The 22,173-nt window shown below is 39.8% G+C and overlaps 1 protein-coding gene across 13 annotated transcripts in view; it reads right to left on the bottom strand.

Moving 5' to 3' along the window:
- LOC100737108 (AGBL carboxypeptidase 4) overlaps positions 1–22,173 on the bottom strand; it is a 1,252,169-nt gene that overhangs the window by 504,384 nt on the left and 725,612 nt on the right. For all 13 annotated transcript variants that reach the window (XR_014808341.1, XM_084965126.1, XM_021097823.2 and 10 more), the window contains one exon: positions 3,258–3,474. Coding sequence is in view for 12 of the 13 variants with exons in the window: in XM_084965126.1 (XP_084821252.1) it covers positions 3,258–3,474 (217 nt within the window). In the remaining variant the exon portion in view is untranslated. The remainder of the gene's footprint in view (positions 1–3,257; positions 3,475–22,173) is intronic.

The following is a 22,173-nucleotide window of genomic DNA, read 5'->3' as shown; positions in this document are numbered from 1 at the left end:
GCCTTAGATCATTTATCTCTCAAACTGAGATAATTCTACCTCCTCCAAAAAACCATTGTCAGAAACAAGAAGGATAGTCTATAAAAAGTATCTTTGTGTGGAATCTGAATAAAGGGATATAGCGATAATTCCTTAATGTGACAGCCAAAGTTTGCCAGAGTTTGGCTCCCGAATTCCTGTCTACCCTTATCTTCCAGTAGGAAGATTCCTTACACCAATCAAACTAGACTTCTGATCAATTACCACCATTCAATGACTCAGGCTATTTCTTGCTCTCTGGGGCACCTTCTTTTCAACTCTGTATTCAGTAATCCTATCCAACTTCTAAGACTCAGCTTAAAGCCCATATTCTCCATGATGTTTAGTCTGACCATCGATTCTTTAAACAACTTATAAGATCCTTAATTACATCCTCTTAAAACATTTTCTGTTTGAAAATGTCTTATTTCCCTTGGTATAGTATGCATTTCTGGAAGTATACCAATACCTGCATACTTTATTATATATCCCCATAGTACCTCTCATAGGATCTGAAGTAAGACAGGGGTCTCAAATTATTTTGTTGTAACTGAAGAATTCCTCAAAGAATAATTTAAAAACCTCTATCAACTTCAACTTTCTCATTTTATAGATGAAAAACTTGTCTCCAGGAAAGGTTAGTAACATTCGAGGTCATATAAGTAGTTTGGTGTTAGAGCTGGAGCAGGAGTCAAGCTTCTCGTGGCAGACTCCAGGCTACCCTTTCACATTAATTTTCCTCTATATCTGCAGGACTGCCAATTTTTGGCTAGACAGACACATGGTCACCCAGAATGAGGACTTCACTTCTCATCTTTCCTTTAGTTAAGTGTAGACATGAGTTCTGCTACATGGGATAAAAATGAAATATGCAAAAGAAATAAACTTCCATCTTATTTAACTTTTATTTTAGATATAAATTATTGTTACATTAAATTATCCTATTATTCCTTTTCTTTTGTTTTCTGATGCTCCTAGCTCTTCACATTCTAGGCATATATCTTACTTCATTCTTTCATTTATTCATAATATACTCCATAGCCATTCAATGTGCATCTACATTCTATTCTGCCTGCCATAAATCTAAGAGAGGACTGGGGTGAACACAGGAATGAAAGGAACAAATCCTTGCCTTAAAAGTCACAAGTATTGAATGAAACTCTCATTCTCTTAATTTATATCCCAAGTCATATGTCTGACAAACATTCATCTCAGGATTTCTCCAACAATCCCATATCAGATAATCTCACTTTTTCCAGTAATAGAGTGTTGATCAGACCATGTGTGCCTAATATGTTCTAGTTGTTCTCTACAACCACGCTCTGCCCTTTTCCAACATTTTCTTTGTCCAGAGAAGTTTATTTGTATGAATTACACCAGCGGGCTCTCTTGCCCTCTGACTTCCAGTTGAGTTGGTCAATAGGAACCCCTAATAGGAGATCAGACGGAAGTAAGATAATGAGTTATATGTATTTATTTTTCTCAGCTCCCTTCCTGGAGGGTCATCTCAGGCTAACTGTTCTTCCACTGAAGGTCACTGTTCTACTCAAGGTGGCCCACTGCGTGACTCTCTACTATTGGGTTCTGATAACCACTCTTTCCCTTCACATACTCTAAGCTGTTACTAGCCCCAGGGAATTGCACTATACCCTGTGGTTTTCCTACACCATGCCCACACCTTGTAAATAGCCCATTTATTAAGTCCTTGTCAAATTATCCTAATGTGAGGTTACCATCTGTTTCCTGCTAGCATGCTGACTGATACACCATGTGTCCCAATTCTCAGTTCAAAATACATAGGCACTAGGGACACATGGCACCCATCAGAAGCACTGTTAGGAAGAAGTTTCAAGTAGAAGGAAGATACTTAGCAAAATCTTAGTGCAAAGAGAATCTCAGACTATAAAAATATTATCATGACCATTAGCTTTTCAGACTAGTTTTGGCTCTCAGGGACTTGTGCCATATACAAACCTTCTTTCTCTCTGAAACTGGCCAGACTCTATGTCTTTTAAATAGTCAGCTTGAAAACTTTTATTTAGAAGTGGGACTCACTTCTAGGGGGGAACCCACAGTCACTAGGCAGAGTCCTTTTTTCCAACACAGGTCAGAATCTCAAGAACAGTATTTTCCGCCAATTCCACCAGTAACTTCACTTAGAATCTTTAAAATGCTCAATATGCCTGTCTTAGAGGCACGATTCCTGGGTTAAGCAGGGAGAAGAAAAGGAAAAGGGAGCATAGGAAGGCAGGACAGGTGGAACAATGTGGCCGTCTCCCAAAATGTCCAAGTCCTAATATTTGGAACCTCTGAATATGTTACCTGAGACGACAAAAGGGACTGTACAGATATGATTTAGTCAAAGATTCTGAGTTGGAGATATTATCCTGGATTATCTGGGTGAGCCCAACATAATCCCAAGGGCCCTTAAAAGTGAAAGACAAAGGCAGGAGACTCAATGTCAGAGTGCTGCAGAATGAGAAAGACCTGACCATCCAATGTTGGCTTTGAAGCTGAAAGGGAACCTCAAGTTAAGGAATGCAAGCAGTCTCTAGAATCTGAAAAAGGTAGGGAAATTAATTCTCTCCTGGAGCCTCTAGAAGGAATACAGACCTGTTGATATTTTGATTTTAGCCCAGAGACGCCAATTTCAGACTTCTAAACCTCTAAGATAATAAGTTTGCATTGTTTTAAACAACAAAGTTCATGACAATTTGTTGTGAGAGCAATAGGAAACTAATACAGAATTTAAGACTGAAATCTCCAGGCCCAGGGATCTAGGAGAAGGAAGAAGAGGTGGAGACCTGACAGGTGGCAGAAATAGAACACACTGAGGACAGCACAACCACAGTGCACACCACTTGCTAACCTGTACTGCAGGCAAGTTGAATTCACTGAGAAGCAAATTTATTTTTCATCTCAGATGCTCAGACTTACAAAATGCTCTCATGCCTTAGGCGGCACATGATAGGATTTTTTTTTCCTCAGTTTTGAGGGTTCATTATAACTTTTGTCTTTCAATAAAGAACTTTCTCAGCTTCATTCAGAAGGACAAGCACCTGTCTCATCCTATTCCATAACCTCCTGGTGGCCATAGCAGTGAAATACTACACAAAAATTAATGATTTTTAAAAGTTCAAGAGCATATATTGTCAAAGCACCAGTATCTATTATTTGCATTCTATAAAAACGACTGGTAAACTCTTCCCCTGGGCTGCTGGTTTCTGAATGGGCCTTACCACGCTCTGACCCAGCTGCTCCCGAAAGAAGTAATCCATGTTTCTCTTCTGCAGGCTGTCAAGGTAGTGCTGAAAGCGAGTGTACGTATACGGGTAGCAGTAAGCAAATTGATAAATATCTTCTTCTCGGTCAAAACAAAATGCAAAGGACATCACGTAATTCTTCCTATGGTCTGGGCAGCGGTAGTAGTAAACATTTTTAGGTGGCAGCCTTTGCCTGGAAGATACAAACAAAGAAATTTAGGCATATCAGATGGTCATTCAAGCTTCAAAATGTAATCAGTGGGAATAAATGCCCAAGAGAAAAAAACTGTACCATTAAGAAACTTAGGTGGTGGCCAAGGCCAACAACATACAACATACATGGCAAAAAAGAGACTAGAATCTGGTAGCACTAGGTTCAAGTTCCATCCCTATCTTTTATCAACTGTTCAGACAATGCACAGTTAAGTATGAACAAGTTTTATTCATTGTTTGTTCTTATTTTGAGCACCTATTATATGCCCAGGCCCAGAGTGTGCTAGATTCTTGATGTATAATATTAAATAAGACAGGCTGGGTGTTTGTCTTCTTGAGGTATATATCTTGGTGAGGAAGCAGTCAACAAAATATTTTAAAGAAATATATAATATAGATACAGGCTCCAAAAGTGCTTTGAGGGGAAACAGTGGGATATTATAGTGACATAACTAGGGGAGCCTACTTTTTCTCAAGGAGGTCAGATTTTCATAGTATAACACTAATTTAAACATTTTAAAATAAGTTAACATGCATTGTGAATATTCAAGGGAGAGAAAAGAATATTCAACCTTTCTTTAAATTATTACTGTTATTTCTCTGTAGAGCATTCCATGAGACGAATTTTCCACAGAAGCACTTTGGGAAATATTGCTTTAAAATATACTATGTAGGCAATTCTGCTAAGTCAACGTAACAGGCTCATTCTCCAATACACAGCACTGAAACACATCCATGAGAAAAGGCAAAATGTTGTAGTTACAATCCCTATAACTTATATTCACCCACTTCACAGGCTTAAACTGACTGCTTTCTAAGTTTTAGCCACCAGCTTTATTTGGAAGCTTCTTAAGGGCAAATGTGTTTCTGGGGTTTCTGGCATGGTGGCGGGAAAATGTAAAGCCCACTGCAGTGGCATTCGGTTGAGAAGCCAAGGGGCACAGGAGCACATGGAGGAAAGCATGAGGAGGGTGGTACCAGAACCGAAGTTGAGAAAAACAATAATGGTGCTGGATCTGGGTAGGGGGCCTGGAGAAAACAGTTAAGACCTCCACATCATTATAACACATGCCAGTAGTTTATTGCACAATCCTGTTTCTACCTTGGTGTCTTTCCGAGGCTGCCTCAGTGGCCAGAAAGGGAGGTAAGGCTGCTGGCTTCCTGTGGAAGAGCAAACATTACATGGCACTGATACTGTACATGTTTCAGCTCAGACTGCTTGCCTGTAGCCCTGGATGCTATGACTCTCACACACACAGTAAGGGGAATGCAGAGAGGGGAAGAAGGCAAAAGAAAAGGAAGAAAAAAGAAGAAGGAGGGAGAAATGAGGGGAAAGAGAAAGGAAGAAGTGGAGAGATCACACTAGCATAGGTTGCTTCTGGGACTCATTCCTAACTGATTTAATTATCATGACTATCCTGTCCAGGTGGGCATTGCCAACTGAAAAAAAAAAAATGCCTAACCTAAAAGTTGGGAATGACTTTGGCAGATATACTGAGGATTTAAGCCTGGGAAACAGGCACTCTGATAGCTCTGAGGGGCTGTTCTAAAGCGGTAAGGGAGGAGCCAAGATATAAAGGATTTTTTGTTAAACAAACAAACAAAACCAGGTAGTAGTAATAGCAAAAGAATACTGTTAATTAAAAAATACAAGACATGTCAGATGAATGAATTTAGCACTTTCCTACATATGGGAAGATGCAAGAGTCTGGGTTCACTGAAATCATTCCTTTGATATGAATCTTAACTACCTAGGGCCAGTGTCCTTTTTGGTTTTTGTTTTTTTTGCCATCCTGAAACCCCTCAGGGTGCACAATCGGGGTGGCTGCAAGTGGCTGATGGCTTAATGGTTCAAAATCTTTTGTATACTGTTAAGGCAGGTGACTTTCTTCATCCACACTATTGTTACCCCACTGAGAAGACAGGGTCACGGAGGTCCATAAAGTTAGGAAGCTTATGCACAGTCTCAAGCGAGTAAACGACAGAGCTGGGATTCAAATCTGTTTCTATCTGATTCCAAGTCAGTACTAGCATACTTCTCCAGAGTCCTTCTAGATAAATTATGGGCTTCTGACACTCCAGACATGAGTGTGTGCCAAGGCCAGGAGGTCAGAAGAAACAAGTAAAATGTTTGAACTGCAAGGGTTTCATTACAGCGGAAGCACAAAGAATGGGAATGGAAATCACGAGAAACAGGTCTGAAGAGGAAGGCAGGAGTCATATGAGGAAGAGACTGCAGTTGTCCCTCCATGCCCCTGGGCTTTACATCTGCAGGTATGAAAGGATGACTATTTAAACCATGGTAAGGAACTTAAACATTACCCTGAGGTCACAGGGTACCTTTCAAATGAGTAAAAGAAGTAAAGAACCATGACTGTGCCAGTCCAAGGGATAGACGAGAATGAGAATGGTCAGAAGGACAGAGTAGTAACTGCACAGGTATAGAAAATAATACAAACTTGACTATTAGATAAAAGTGGCTGATGGGATGGGCCATGGAGTCCAAGACGGGTAGGAATCCAAAGGTGATGAAGAGGACAGGATGCAGAGAGAACAGCTCAAGCAAAAAGGAATAGGGCTTTTCACATGAAAGTCCATGGTAGTATCACAAGCTGTCTAGAGGTTATGCTTAGGCCCACCGATAGAGCCCATATGATCCTGCGCCCAAAGCCGGGAGGAATAAACATGCAAGTAACAACCGACTTCCTGTGACACGAACCAGCTTTAAGGCAAATTCCCTAGGCACTCCTCCTTTCTAAACTGATTACTACCCTCAGCCTTCCCTACATTGAAATTTTGGAGCTGCCAGTGATGAAATAGAGACGAAAAAGGCCTGGAAAGTGAATGAGACATGAAGGGTCCCCTCTTGATTCTTCTGTACATGGAATACAGGAGAATAGGCAGTTCCTAAAAAGGCAAAGGGGGAAGGACTGGCTGCCAGGATAGTCAGGCTTTTTAGCTCACTGTTCTATTCAGCAAATATTTAAATATCATGTACTATAGACTGGTTAATTCAAGGGGTAAAGGAATTAGTGGATTAAAACTGGGGGTCCAAGGGAGACTATTCACCTAGGAGCTGAGTTTCACCAGAAAATGAAGGAATAGAAAAGGGAGCAGTTGAAAACCAAGATTAGAGGGGGAAGAAGAGAACAGAACAGGGATAAGAATAAATAATGGTCTGTAATTGTAATTTGACTGAACGTGAAGGAATGTGAGGCTGGTGGAGGAAGCAAGTCTCAGGGTTCCAGATCTGTATTCAGGGACAACATCAGTGGAAATGGCCTTGAGGTCTCCAACCAATGGTCTGTGATAGCTGCTCTAGGGTTTGAGTCTGAGTCTCCTGGAGCACAAGGCGAGCATGTCTTCACACACAAGTGATTCCTAAGTCACAGGTGTCTCAGGTTATGATGCTGATGTTTCAAATCTTCACTTACTAGTATATCCAATCAAGTTCCACGCTTTAAGTTCAATCACCTCAGTTTTCTCCTATTCTAGCCACATTTAGCAACTTGACTCAGAGCGCCTGCTGTCTCCACCAAATTTGATCATGTGCTCTCAGAAGAATTTATCTAAGGTTTGCAGCTATCCTAGTTCCTCTGCCGAGTGGGTCCTAACCTGATTTGCAGACAGAATGAAGGTAATGGATCCTGTGGTGATCATTCAAGGAAGCTGAGAGGCTGCACAGGGCTTAGATGTTCCAGACTCTGCTAAGGATACTAACAAAAATCTGTTTGAGAAGGATTCAGTGGGCTAAATTCATGAGGATGCAAAGTAACACAAAGAATAAAGGAAAGGAGGAATGGGTCTATGTAGGAGAAATGTGTCTCTCATTTGGAATGCACTTCTGGTTTTTCTCTTATTTTGCTCATTATGTTTTCACTATGTATCAGGCATGGTGTTAAATATTTTATATGCATTATCATTGAATACTCACGGTACCCTATGAGCTAGGAGCTATTAACATCTTTACACAGACAAGAAAATCGAAGATCAGAGAGGTAAAAAATTCCCTGAGGTTGCACGGCTGGTAAGCAGCAGAGCCTGTATTGTATTCAGGCTAACATGACTCTGAAGTTTGTGCTCACTGTCCCTGTGGTAAGTTGCCATGTGCCTTTCTACCCTGGCCACCAACTCATAGTCTTACCTTCTGCTTCCAGAAAAATCTTGTGTCACCGTACTCTCTCCAGTACTCTCCTACTAAAAATTCTTCAAACAACTTCCTATCTTGAAAAGGCTGCCCGTGATTCCAGCATTATCAGCCACTTCTCCCTCCTTGAACCTTATGTTTTATTCATACTGAACTACTCACAACCCTTGAATACAATATTGTGTCACACCTCTGACACATCTGTATCTTGGTGTTTGATCTTCCCTCCGTGCCAGGTATCTCACCTGCTAGGTAAACTCCTACTCATAGAAGTGGCATATTGCAGATTGTCAGTAAAGGTTGAAATATTGTTAAATGAACTAATTAATAAACAGAAGACTATAAATACATGTCTCTTCTTTAATGCACCTCCTCTCTGAAGCCTTCTCTGACCATTCGTTCCTCATTAATTTTTTTCTACTTTGATATTTAATATTAATGTCAAACCATTTTTATCACCTAGTTTGTCTCTTAACGATAAGCATCAAAAGTAAATGGAGATTTCGTCAAAGGGAAGGTAGGCTTCTTGAAGACAGGAACAGTGTCACATTTTTTTGCTCTTTCTCACAAGAAATGATACAGACGCCTAGTCACTTATGATGGAGCATGATAACGTGAGAAAAAAGAATGTATACATGTATGTGTAACTGGGTCACCACGCTGTACAGCAGAAAAAAAAATAATGTATTGGGGGAAAAAATAAATGGTACAGATAAGTTTCAAATCGTACTTGCTTATTTAAAAAAGCACTGGTAAAATGAAAATAAGACTCATCTCCACAGACACATGGCAGGCATCACAAGGAGGTAAGTTTTACCTCAGTGTAAGGAGAGACTCTTCAACATTCAGCTGAAGGGAAAGTAGAAAAGTTTATGTTATGGAGGAGTATAAATACGGGAAGCTTTAAGGGATTCCATAAAAAAAGTTCCTGTACTTTATGTTAAGTTAAACAATGCAGTCTTCTGATTCCATTTAACACAGAGAGTCTGAGATAAGGAGGGAAAAATAAAACAATAATCATTGACCACGTGCTAGGCCATTTTAAGTACTCTGTCATGTACTAACTCCTCTAATCCTCACAATAATCCTCTGCAGTTATTCCTGTGATCCCAAATCATATGATTAAAAAAAAAAAAAAAATGAAGGTAGGAGTTCCCACTGTGGCTAGCTATAACGAACCCAACCAGTATCCATGAGGACTCGGGTTCGATCCCTGGCCTCGCTCAGGCACTGTGGTGGTGCAGCTCAAAGATGCAGCTTGGATTTGGTGTGGCTTTGGCGGTGGTGTAGGCTGGCACCTACGGGGCTCTGATTCCACCCCTAGCCTGGGAACGTCCATATGCTATGGGTGTGGCCCTAAATAAACAAATAAAAAAAAAAGGAAGGTAGGGTCAAGAATTCTTCTTCGGAGAAACATAGAAGACTCCAGAAAGGAAATAGTCAAACACCTGACCCTGCTAGAGATGCAGGTTGATTACAAGGCCTGTGACATGTACTCTTGGGACTCGGACTAAAGGTTGATCCAGCTCTTGAAACAAGTCATCATGATCATCATCATCCACCCTTGAAACAAGGGCCCATCCTGAGGACTAAAGAGAGCCACTGCATGTGTGAGGGAGGCCTGTAACTTACATCCTCAATTCAGACATACATTCACATGTGTAAGCAAGCATACACACACACACACACATGCATGCACATGTGTACTGCATGCATGTATACACTGAACACATTCACAATCATACAATGTATATTTTTCTACTAGATCCTCTATTTCTTTCTTTTTTTTTTTTCTTTTTGTCTTTTTAGGGCCGCATCCATGGCATATGGAGGTTCCCAGGCTAGGGGTTGAATCAGAGCTGTAGCTTCTGGCCTACACCACAGCCACAGCAACTTGGGATCCAAGCCACATCTGCAAGCTACCCTACAGCTCATGGCGACACTGGATCCTTAACCCACTGAGTGAGGCCAGGGATTGAACCCATGTCCTCATGGGTACTAGTTGGGTTCGTTAACCACTAAGCCACAATGGGAACTCCTAGAGCCTCTATTTCATCCTAATAACTTGAATATATCCCTTTCTCCACCATTAGGTTGAGCTCTCCTTGAGGGCAGGAACTGTATATTGTTCATCTGGTTCTGCACAACAGAACCTGCAGGACAGCCTTGAATGGAGGACAAGTTCCAAAATGGTCATGAACTGGATAAATGAATATATTTTTGAGTGAACTTTAAGATATTAACATATTAAATAATTTCAACCCTACCAATGCATGTATATTGTGCTCCATCCATGTGAAGCTGTGTCATGCCCTGAATACATTATGTTTCAGAAATCTCCATGCCATTTTAACTGCTGTTTTTTCTGTAATTGCCTTTCCCATACTTTTCTACATAGTGCGTCTATACGTAGAAGAGTGAGACCCAGCTCAAATCACATTTCCTCTTTGAAGTCTTTGTCTACAACTCCAGGAATAATTACTTGCTCTAAATACTAATTACAGAAACTTCAGTGTTTCTAATTCATCACAAATCCATAACATGTAGCACAGTGCTTGACCCTGAAGAGGAGCTCAAAGCATATTTATTGAATGAATGAATGAATGAATGAGTGAATTTATGGTTTAATGAGTGTAAAAATTAATGATTCCTTCCCATTTACCATCCTCTTTGCCTTCTCTTCAAACCATCAGCCAGATTGCCAGGGCATCATCTTGGAAGTTACCAGAGCACAGAGGGAGAGACGCTCAGGACCCAAAGGAGAGAATACACAGGGCGCATTCCCTAGCCCTCCTCAGAAGCCTGAAAGACAGGAGCCCTAATTTCCTTCCTCACTAAGCAGAAAATATAGATGTGTTCTAAACATAGGGTCTTCTTTGACAGTGGACACAAACTTTTTTCTTCAAATTAGGAGCAAGAGAAATAACAAAGAATTAGTCTTTTCAGCCCATACATCCTAGCGGAGGTATATGAACAAAGGTATTCAGATATTCCCAAAGGGAATGACATATACTGAGCACCTCCTACATGCTGCCAATGTGCTACCTGTTTGATGTACACTGTTGTCTGACTGATACATATTCTTCCCACCATACCAAGGCTGTGAAATTTATCCAACAATTGCAATTGCAGAAATAGTCTCTTGGCTCCCCTTCTTTGTCTCTCCAGGACAGGGAAGCACACTGGCATCCAGTTTCCAGGTATATTTGAAATTGAAGAAAGATTTCATCTCTCTTCCCTTCATGAGGACAGCTGAATCTCTGGCTTGTCAACCATGCCAACACATGGCCTTTAGTCTACATTTGGCTGTAACAATCTAAACCGTCACCTGGCTTGAGCCAGCTGGCCCCTCCGTTTCTTCTCTGGCATCTGCCACAGGTAGGCACAGGCATGAGTGCCCACATTATAAATCTACCCCCCTAGGTAAAGAGGACTTGCTCCCAATTCCAATCCTATCATCCTCCAAATAATTATAATAGTTTTCCTGTCACCAGCATATCTATTCTTATCTTTCTCTGCACTTTGTCACAGCTAATCTCTTGGTGAGTCACAGGGAGGGGGAGAAGGAGAGAGTGAGGGAGTGCTCAGATACAGGCAACACATTTTTACACCCAGTGTCTAATCAGATTATCATCTTATCAGGGGTTGATGGCACTAGTGGTGGGAGGAGAAAGACAGAGCTACATATTGCCAGCAGAGTTTTTGATAACAAAAAGACTGCTCGATTCTGGTAAATTAACCTTTTTGTCCTACACACTCTATTGTTTATTTTTCAGAGTTTATTTTATGTATAGGATTTTTTTTCTCTTTTTGGTCTATGCCTTCTGGAGAAGGACACCCACACACTGTGGCAGCAGCTGCTTCTATTAATTCCAAGCCATTAAAAAAAATTAAAATTAAACCCAATTACTTCGGCTGGTTTAGAGTCAGGGAATAGCTGAGACTGATTATTCCCTCTGGTCATGGACAGCAACAATATTCCTACCTACGCGTGTCTGCTGGCAGAATGCTAATGCAGCCAGAAACTCCAGGGACGGGATCCTCATACAAAGAGAAGCCTCTATCTTCTCCAATCCAGATTCCTGGGAGGAGGACACTGGACAAAGAACTGGGAGTTGGGTGCTAGTTTACACTGTATTCCCTGGGCCAGACTCTACCTCTCTTGGTGTCTCTGTGTAAAATGTGGTTACTAAAATGTGTCCTGTATCCCTTTTAGGGTGACTGTTAGGTGAAAAGGACTGTGTTTTCAAAATGATCATTTGCTGGGATATGGGATAGTATATGAGGCGTTTTTAGAATGCTGGATGTTTTGGGATCAGGTAGCCAGCTATAGCTGCAACAGTTCAGGTTTGCACTGAAGTTTTATATCCAAGTTACTTTGTTGCTACATCATGGGAGGAATAATAATAAGGGTTCTGGGTGTGAAGTCACAAGACTGGAATCTTCTTGCAGTCACCCTGCAGAGAGCCTAGTATACAGAAGGCACCTGATAAATATTCTGAATAAATGAACAAATAAATCAGGCAGAGGTGAGTTAGAATGAATCGAGAGAGCTTTTGATGGCTTTATGAAATGTATTCAATTCCACTTTTGATGCCTTTATGAAATGTAGTCACTGTACAGTAGAAAGAATGTGGACCTAGGCTCTTGTTTACGTCCATCATTTATCAGTTGTGTGGCCTTAGGCCTGCATTTCCACATCCATAAAACAAAAACCACATCTAGCTCACGGGTTTCTTTTGAAGATTAGAGATGAGATTGGTACATGACAAGCAACAGGTGCTCACGATGGTAGCTGTGATTATCACCATGCACTGTATGATGGATAGTTGGCATTGCACTGTCTTGTTTCAGAATAATGAATCCCAAGTTAACAGTAAGAGAGTTTAGGTTATGAAATGGGCAAAACAGGTAGGACAGGAGACACAGGGTCAGTGATAACCCTGTTTTCTGTTCCTGACCCTTTCCATACCCAATGTCACCAATACCTTCCTTTCAAGATGTGCTCTCCAATAAAACTAAGTGTGAGGGAGCTTCCTGATGGCCTAGTGGATTAAAGATCTGGTGTTATCACTGCTGTGGCTCAGATTCGGTTCACGGCCCAGGAACTGCTACGTGCCTCAGATATGGCCAACAAAACAAAACAAAACAAAACCCAAAAAACAAAAACCAAAAAACCTAAATGTCTGTCTAGATGCAGAATGGCAGTTAACATCTTCAGGACCCAAACTGTGGTGGGAGATATCTTTAAAGGTTTTGTCACTGCTGGTAGCTGGCTTTACCAGCCAATTACACTGTGGCCCGTGTGGCAAACTGCCAGATGCCTGGAGCCTCCAGGTCATTAGTTGTTGGAATTAACTGGAAGTATGGAATACTATAGGTTAAGTGGGTGAAAAATATATTTGGGAAACAGAGACTGAGCAATCCTGCTTATAGAGAATACTCTATTTTAAGTGTATTTATCATATGGTGTAAATCTAAAATTATTTTTTTTGTACTCAATTTTTTTCAATAAACTATTTCACCATCAATGAACTAAAAAATACAAAAAATGCATGTTTTTTCCTCAGGAAATTCAGTAATAAACATGTTACTTGCATAAAATGTTTGTCACTATTTATGATCCACTTATAGGGGTATACTGATAACATGACCATATAAAACCAACAGACACAATTCTGCTGAAAAAACATCAGCAACTACTTGGTTTAACAGTTATTTTAAGAAAATGTACACCCAAAAACTGTAATTTACATTTGTAAAATAAAACTACGGAAGAAAAATGATTGCAATTATTTTAGAATAGTCAATAGTACTTTAAATGAAAAGCCATACTTCAGAGTGATGTGTAGTATCACTTTTATTTAGGGTACATGACTATTCTTCTAAAATAATTTCAATCATTTTTAATTCCAAGTTTTCTTGTATATAAAATGGTAGCTGTTAATGTCTTTTCTCTATTAGCAGAACAATTAAAACCAGCGATTTTATAATAGGGTCATTAGATGTTTCAAATTGAAAATAATTTAATTCCAATGTAATTCAATTATTTTCACCCAATTCATAGAATCGAAGTGAAGCTTTTGGAAATTCATTCCAGTGAAGGTTAAATACTGAGAGGTAATGATACTGTTAATTCAGAAAAATAAATTTCAACATTAAAAATAAAATTACTTATTTTTTGTTATGATAATATGAACACAAATTTTGATAAATGCACTTGTTAAATCAACAAACCTATTCAAGAGAAACTTATTTTGAGTTGGTTGGAGATGTCCATATATATCAAAACTGCATCCAAAACAAGATTTTATTTACTACTCTCAAAATAGAAACCATGGTTCTCGAAATTTACGCAAAGTAACAGAAACAATCTTTTATGAAAGTAATGCTAAACCACACACACAAAGAGAATTCTTTTTATTTTATTTTTTAATTTTTTTATCTTTTTTGTCTTTTTGCCATGTCTTGGGCCGCTCCCGCGGCATATGGAGGTTCCCAGGCTAGGGGTCTAATCAGAGCTGTAGCCACTGTCCTACACCAGAGCCACAGCAACGCGGGATCCGAGCAGCGTCTGCAACCTACACCACAGCTCACGGCAACGCCGGATTGTTAACCCACTGAGCAAGGCCAGGGACCGAACCCGCAACCTCATGGTTCCTAGTCGGATTCGTTATCCACTGAGCCACAATGGGAACTCCGAGAATTCTTTTTAAAGTTTCAGGAAGTCAGATCATGCTTATTTTCTTTACTTACTGCCATCAATGGGATCTTAGAGATTTTGAGCCTTTAATAAGCTTCTCTGTTAATCAACGTTGATTTTGCTGTGTGTTTTTTTGTTTTTACTGTTAATGAGGCCCCTAAATTTTGTTAATGAGACCTCTAAATGAGAACAAAATTTTGGTTACATCTTGTTCAAAATCAGTTGGAAATCTTTAATCAAGTATTCAACAAATGAAGCACCAAAGTATTTTAGCTTTTAAAGCCTTTATGAATCTGCAATTATTGAAAACAAAGCTTTCAAACAGGAAGACATGACATTTATCTCTACAAAAGCAAGGGAAGAACCGCACAAATTAAATGATGAAAGCACAATTGAAATACAAGATTTAATTTTGAAATTCAGTGATTATACTTTGGGATAACTCAGTTTATGAGGAGAATTTTTTAATGAAGCTCCAATTTTTAATTGGATATTTATATATATGGACCACAGTGGAATGAAATTGAGAAGGCCTGCAATTTTGGAGCATCTGCATTTGGCAAAAATTTAAAAGAATCAAGGAGAAGCTTATTTGACAGAAGTTTTTTTATAAAAAAAAATTATCCAAGAAAAATTTTCAGGAGGGAGTAAACAAGATAATAACTATGAAAATAGCTGGACTAAAATGTTTATGTATTTCAATAATAAAAGGCTTATAACTGTGAATGTCCTCAGTTTGGAATAATTTGCTGTAAGTTTACCAGGTAACTCAATACTTACAGATAATGCCTTTTATTTAAGAATATTATGATCTATAAAGGGGAATCAATTGAATGCAGCAACAATTTAAAGTTTATTAACCATAAAATCGCAATTCTGGAGAAGATTGAAGGCAACACCATCAAAAACAAAAAATAAGCCATATTAAAAATATTCTTAAAGTAAAAAACCACACGCGCATCTCAATAGACGCAGAAAAAGCATTTGACAAATTCAAACATCCATTCATGATCAAAACTCTTACCAAAGTGGGTATAGAGGGAACATACCTTAACATAATAAAAGCCATTTACAACAAACTCACAGCAAATATTATACTCAATGGAGAAAAGCTGAAAGCCTTCCCACTAAAATCTAGAACAAGACAAAGATGTCCATTCTCACCACTGTTATTCAACGTAGTATTGGAAGTCCTGGCCACAGCAATCGGACAAACAAAAGAAATAAAAGGCATCCAAATAGGAAGAGAAGAGGTAAAACTGTCACTGTATGCAGATGACATGATACCATCTATAGAAAACCCTAAGGACTCAACCCAAAAACTACTTGAACTGAACAACAAATTCAGCAAAATAGCTGGATATATGATTAGCATTCAGAAATCAGTTGCATTTCTATATACTAACAATGAAATATTAGAAAGGGAATACAGAAATACAATACCTTTTAAAATTGCACCCCCCAAAAATCAAATATCTGGGAATACGCCTGACAAAGGAGGTAAAGGACTTATATGCTTGAGACAAGTTCTAAGCCCAGAGCTGGCTAGTGGGTTCCCAGCAGAGTTGGATAAAGGTGAGTATTGTGGTGAGGGGGCTTCTAATCTGCTCCATGAATTAGATTTTGCAGAAGCTTCACACAATGCTTCTCTCAGATAAAGATAAAGGCGTTAACAATCCAGACAAAGGATCCCTTCCTCTCCTCTATAGTAATAGGGTCTCACATAATGCAGCGCCCTGGTTTGTTCCTTGATTTTCCTGCTTCTTCCACCACTGAGAGATAAGAGCTTTTTTGGGGGGGAAAAATTGTGTTGGGGAAATAACAATAAATAAAAAAGGTTAAGTGTACTCTAATTACACCAAATGGCCGGGAAAAAAGAGATCAGAGCTTTTAAGCCAAAAGATTTGTTGTTGCTCAGCCTTACCATGTGGGAAGCCACCTAAGAGGACTTCTAGACTGTAAATGCAGAGCTCAGCCTGGTACTAGGCTGATGTAGAGCTCCCCAGTACAGAGTGAGTGTGGTTATGGACTGTTCCCCAGCACTCAACGAGTGAGGTACTACAAGCTAGGCATGCCCAAGGTTGTTAAGGGGGGTTGGGGGAGTTAAGAATAGACAAAGAAACATAGGGATGTGGGGCCATCTGGAGCACCATCATTGGGTCTTATCATCTCCCCTTCCCCATCTTCACCCAAATCCTAGCACAGGGAATAAGTACCTATGCACTAAGTGAAATGAATTGAGACCACAGTAGAAAGACTGAGGGGAACATCAGAAGAGTAGATTCAAACGGCCTGAAGTCAGTCCAAGGAAGCCAGAAAATGGACTAAACTCCAGGTTGCTAAATCCAGGGAGCTTAGCCAAAAAGCAAAGTAAAAAAATGATCTGGGCCAAAACCAAGGTTTCTAAGCCCAGGGGACTGGGAATGACAGACAGTGATGCTGGATCCAAGGCTTAATCAGCAGCTGAGAAAGTAGACTACCCAGGAGAAAAATGAGGAGGGGCAGAGAGCATGGGTAGCAACTGACTTCTAGCTCTCCAGGGCAGAGAGTACGGTCACAGTCCCAGTCTCTTATCCACAGTCTCGAGTGGATACAAATGTGATCAGGATCAGTGAGAAGGAGGAGAGTAGGATTACTAAGCAGAGATGGTGTACATACCAGGTTCTGAGCCAGGTCACATGGAAATTACTCTTTCCTACTATAATAGGAGGAACTGGGAGTAAGATCTACCCCCCAGGAATGAAAGGCTGGTGTGAATACATGGGGAACAGAACAGAAATCTTGAGGCAATATCCCCCTAGAGTGTCAGTTTCCTAACAGTGGATGAGGAAGCCAGGCCAAGGTGTGGCTTTGTCTGAAAAGGAACAATGACTTAATGACCTGTGGATACATAAGGAGTGGCGGACTATTAGGTATGGGATTTGAGCTGCAGAAGCGAAGCACTGACTGAAAAACAAAGACTGAGTTATGGCACAGTCCTGGGAATCTCTCACACAGAGAAGGGCAGTTTTCCCTAGTAGTGTCAAAAGAATCACTATAACAGTATGAAAGCTGCAAAACCCTAGGAATATGGATTCAGCAACAAACATCAGATTAATAGGATCAGAAATGTGAGAGGTTAAGAATGGAGACTGACACAGGAGTCAGAAGTAGAGGCAAAGCAAAGATCCATCATTCTGACTAGGAAGACAGGTTAGGTCAGGATTTAATCATGATTCTGAGAAAAAATCCCAGGAAGTAGAGGAACTTTCATCTTCTTGCCAGTCTTACCCATCATCTTCAGGACAGGATGGAACCCAATTCATGGCTAGGACATACCCATGGTTCAGTCTATATTTTGACAAACCATAGGAGTCTAACAAGGTCTATTGTGTCTAGCCTACTATGTCTAGAGTTAATTACCTTTTTTTACCTGCAATAGTTATGCCGCCGCCCTGCTCCTGTGATTCCTGTAGGACCGGAAGTTAACATGCATCACACTTTACTATAGCTCAATATGGCTCTTCTTATTCCATTACAATGTAAAGGCCATGTCTCTATTTGCATACCCTGAAGCCCTAGTGGCTAACCCAAATCTAGTACATCATAATCACTAAATAAGCAATTTTCCCTGAATGAATAAATGAATGAATGAGTGAAAGAGAGTGAATAATTCACAGAGTAGCAAAAGTTGAGGTCAAAAAGGAATATAGGGGTCAGATCATAGACTGCCTTGTAAGCCATGCTGTGAAGACTAACCCTAAGAAGTGAAGAGCCGCTAATGTATTTTAAGTATGTTCTTAGCAACCCCCTACACTCCAAAGTCACTGGCTCCTAAGGGGACACCAGCTATGCTCTATTAGGGCATCCTCTCGTAGAAAAGCTGATTGAAATGCTGATTCACAGGCATCAGCTCAGACATTTTGGTCTTCATCACATGGAAGACGGCGTCTAAGTCCATCTCTCAGTACCCATCACTTGCCTGTGAATGGTCCAGATTCCTCTCTACACCATGGATCATCACAGTTACAAAATTATATGAAAGAGCTCCTATATCAGTGTATTTATTAATCTCAGAAGCTCTAAACTCTTGTATTTCATAACCTGCCACTTTGCAAGGCTACAATATTAATTTCACTAATAAAATGGACTCAATAAAGAATTTTTGGTAATTGAAATGAGTAAAATGAACTTTGCAAGTCATCTACCAGCTTCCAGAAATTTGGGTACCGGAGTATAAGAGATGAGGAACTTTTTATTTTCTTCCAGTAAGAAATACATAATTGTTCTTTGAAAGATTTTCTTTGTATTCTATCTGAGAGGTCAGTAAACTCTTTATACTAATACAACAATACACTTTTGTAGAAAGATGGGACTTTCAGGATCACCTAGCCCAGTGTCTTTCAAACATTTTTTAGTTTCTTCAAAAGTGATTTCGAAAATAAATAAATAAAATAGATGACCAACAAAGACCAACTATATGGCGCAGGGAAATCTACTCAGTATTCTGTAATAACCTATATGGAAAAAAGAATGGATATATGTATAGCTGATTCACTCTGCTGTATTTCTGAAACTAATACAACACTGTAAGTCAACTATACTCCAAAAAAATTTTTTTTTTTGTCTTTTTGCTATTTCTTTGGGTCGCTCTCACGGCATATGGAGGTTCCCAGGCTAGGGGTCGAATCAGAGCTGTAGCCCCCAGCCTAAGCCAGAGCCACAGCAACACAGGATCCGAGCCGTGTCTGCGACCTACACCACAGCTCACGGCAACGCCGAATCATTAACCCACTGAGCAAGGGCAGGGACCAAACCCGCAACCTCATGGTTCCTAGTCGGATTCGTTAACCACTGCGCCACGACGGGAACTCCCCAAAATTTTTTTTTAAAGAAAAAAGTGCTTTCTTCAAAAGAAAGCTAGCAGAGAAGCACAGTATGTAAAAAACAAATGAACAGATAAATAGAATTCAGATGGCAAGAAATAAGGCAAACGGGATTGTTGGACTTGATTTTGTTCAATCTTTTCATTTTATAACTGAAGCCTAGAGAGGTAGATGACTGGGCTAAAGCCACCCTGGAGGTTAGAGGCAGAGCTGAGAACTGCTCTTCCAATTATATTTTTGTTTATTCATCAAACAATTATCTATCAAGCACAGTCCCCCCCCCCCAGGACTTTATTTCAAACAGAAATTAAAAATAAAAAACTGAGGTATTCTTGTTGTGGCTCAGAGGCTGATGAACCAAACTAGGATCCATGATGATGCAGGTTTGATCCCGGGCCTCGCTCAGTGGGTTAAGGATCTGGCGTTGCTGTGAGCTGTGATGTAGGTCGCATATGCGGCTTGGATCTGGCATTGCTGCAACTGTGGTGGAAGTTGTCAGCTCCAGCTCCAGTTTAACCCCTGGCCTGGGAACCTCCACATGCTGCAGGTGTGGCCCTAAAAAGCAAAAAAAAAAAAAAAAAAAAAAAAATCAAGAGCTATTTTCCGGTGTTTGGGGAAGGGATAAACTAGTATATAAAACAAAGTTCATATATATATATAATATATCTATGTTATATACATTATTAAATTACTCTAATTTCAATAAATAATATACATTATGTTATAATAATAATAATACCAAGTGGTAATAAGTTCTGTGAAGAAAAAAAGACAACATAAGGAAAAGGGAATGGAAAGTCAAGGAAGGGGGTGATTAGTTAGTTACACAGGGTTGTCAAGGAAGGCCCTTCTCCTGAGACAACACTTAAATAAAGTGAAGGAGGGAACCCAGTGGATTTCTGGGAGGAAGCAAGTCCAGTCATGTTTCCTTGCCGCTCCTGCTCCTCCAGGACAGAGTATCTACTGGGTCCCAGGAGCTGCATTAGCCCCTTTATTAGAATGAAGGCTTGGTGCATTGAGGAGAATATAGATTTTAGAAGCAAACAGATATGGTGTTGAATACAGGTTTTGCCAGTTGGTTAACTTATCCTCTTTTACCTTCAATTTTCTGATTTTTAAAATGGAAATGATATTATTTTCTTGCAGATTTGTTCAAAAGATCTAATAAGAAAATGCACACAATGTTCTGCACATGGTGTTCTGACATACCCCAGTGCTCTACAGTTGGGAGCCTTCTTTGAATTAAGAATTCTTGCTGTAGTCGACATTTGTAAATTTTGGCTGCTTGGCATCTATGTCCTCTTCCCAACAGCAAACTATTTCCTATACTTAAAATGACTCCTTCCTCAATGGGTATAGTCTGTTGGAAAGCCCTTGCTGACCCATGCCAAAACACATAGCCCTATCTAGGATAATGAGATACGACCACCATGGAATCTGTACCTTAAATAGAAAGAAAGTAATGAAAGACTAGGTGTTCCTTCATATCCTGACCAGGCCGGTCCACTCAAAGACCACTTTTTTTGTGTGTGGCTTCCTCTCCCTGGTGCTAAAACTCTTCACTTCTCGTTCACCCTCAAGTCTCTACTTCCCACTGATTCTATAGGTCCCCAATATTCTTCAGATGCATTTCATTTTGTGTAAGTTAAACAGAATAGATTTCTGTTCTTACCAACTAAATAAATTATATCTTGTGACACAGTTCAACCAATTCAACTGGAGACAATGAAAATGACAACATAAGCCATATTTGCCTTCTAGATAATTAGAATTATGTCATTGATGAGTAATGTTGATAAATAAAATTTTAATTACATTATGGTCTTTGTCAACTTATTTACCTCTCTGAAAAGCAGTTTCTCAAACTAAAAAAAAAAAAGATTAAAAACAAAACAAAAGAAGATTAAAGTAAGAGAACCTCAAAGGATCTTTACAGAATTGACATTCTAGGATTCCAAAGTCTATGAAGTTATGACTCTAAGAATTTCATTAAATGTTTAGTTTTATAAGATATATTCAAAGTTTTAATCAAAGGCCAGTAAAGGAAAATTTTCAGATCACAAGATAGCCTCAAATCACACTATTGAAGCAGCTGCCTGTTTCACCTCAGAGTAGTGGTAGCTCAGACATTCGGCTGCTTCTTGGATTGAGTAAGAAGTGTGCAGTAAAGGAGAAGTGCTGCGTCCACTGAAAGATGTCATTGAAGACCACACAGCTAGTCAATAGAAGTTAGCCATGGCTTCAACTCCAGGAGATAGCACTTAAACAGAACACTGCCTACAATATAATGTGGACCTTCATAAGAGAGGTGGGGAGGGGTGGTGATGAGAGAAGAATTCCTAAAGAGGTTGGCTTCAAACTGATAAGGATAAAATGTGGTTTCATTCAAATAGGAGGAAAGATTTCTCAGACAGAGGACGTGTATATGGAAAGGACAAGAGATGAGACTCTGAAGCATAGGTTTTATGTGGAAATCACTGGAGAGGAGTCTGAAGAGGAGCTTGAATTCAACTGCAGGGAATAGGGTGGGATTTGGATGTCAGACTAAGGAATATCATCAACCAGATATATCATACATATGCTCTGCTTTCTCCAGATCGCCTTTCCTGCTTTGTATCTGCACCCTCTGTCTTGCATACGATGGCATCAAGGGAGGGAGGAGATCCAGGTAATGTTATCAGAGTTCACGTAGAGAACTTTGGAGAAGTGTTAGCTAAAATAAAAGAAGTAGGTAGATTAATTTTTTCCAAGCAGGACTATTGAAAAGCAGCCAGCTTCCTCTCAAATGCTCTTACAACTGGCCTAATCCCATCTGGGAGCGTTCTAGGTGAAATCTTGAGGTAGGTCTGGAATTCGGGGAGGGGTGGAAAAATGGTGTTACATGTGGAAAGAGGAAGGCTGTGAAGGTAGAGTGATCAGAGAGGCTATACTTTTCTCCCCAAGCTGGCCTTCTATTTTGAAGCA

Source organism: Sus scrofa, chromosome 6 (assembly GCF_054392235.1).
Source record: "Sus scrofa isolate SSC_HxYL_T2T_F1_AM1 chromosome 6, Sscrofa_HxYL_maternal_Yorkshire_Landrace_v2.0, whole genome shotgun sequence".
Classification (NCBI taxonomy): domain Eukaryota; kingdom Metazoa; phylum Chordata; class Mammalia; order Artiodactyla; family Suidae; genus Sus; species Sus scrofa.
This window is presented reverse-complemented; position numbering and strand designations above follow the sequence as displayed.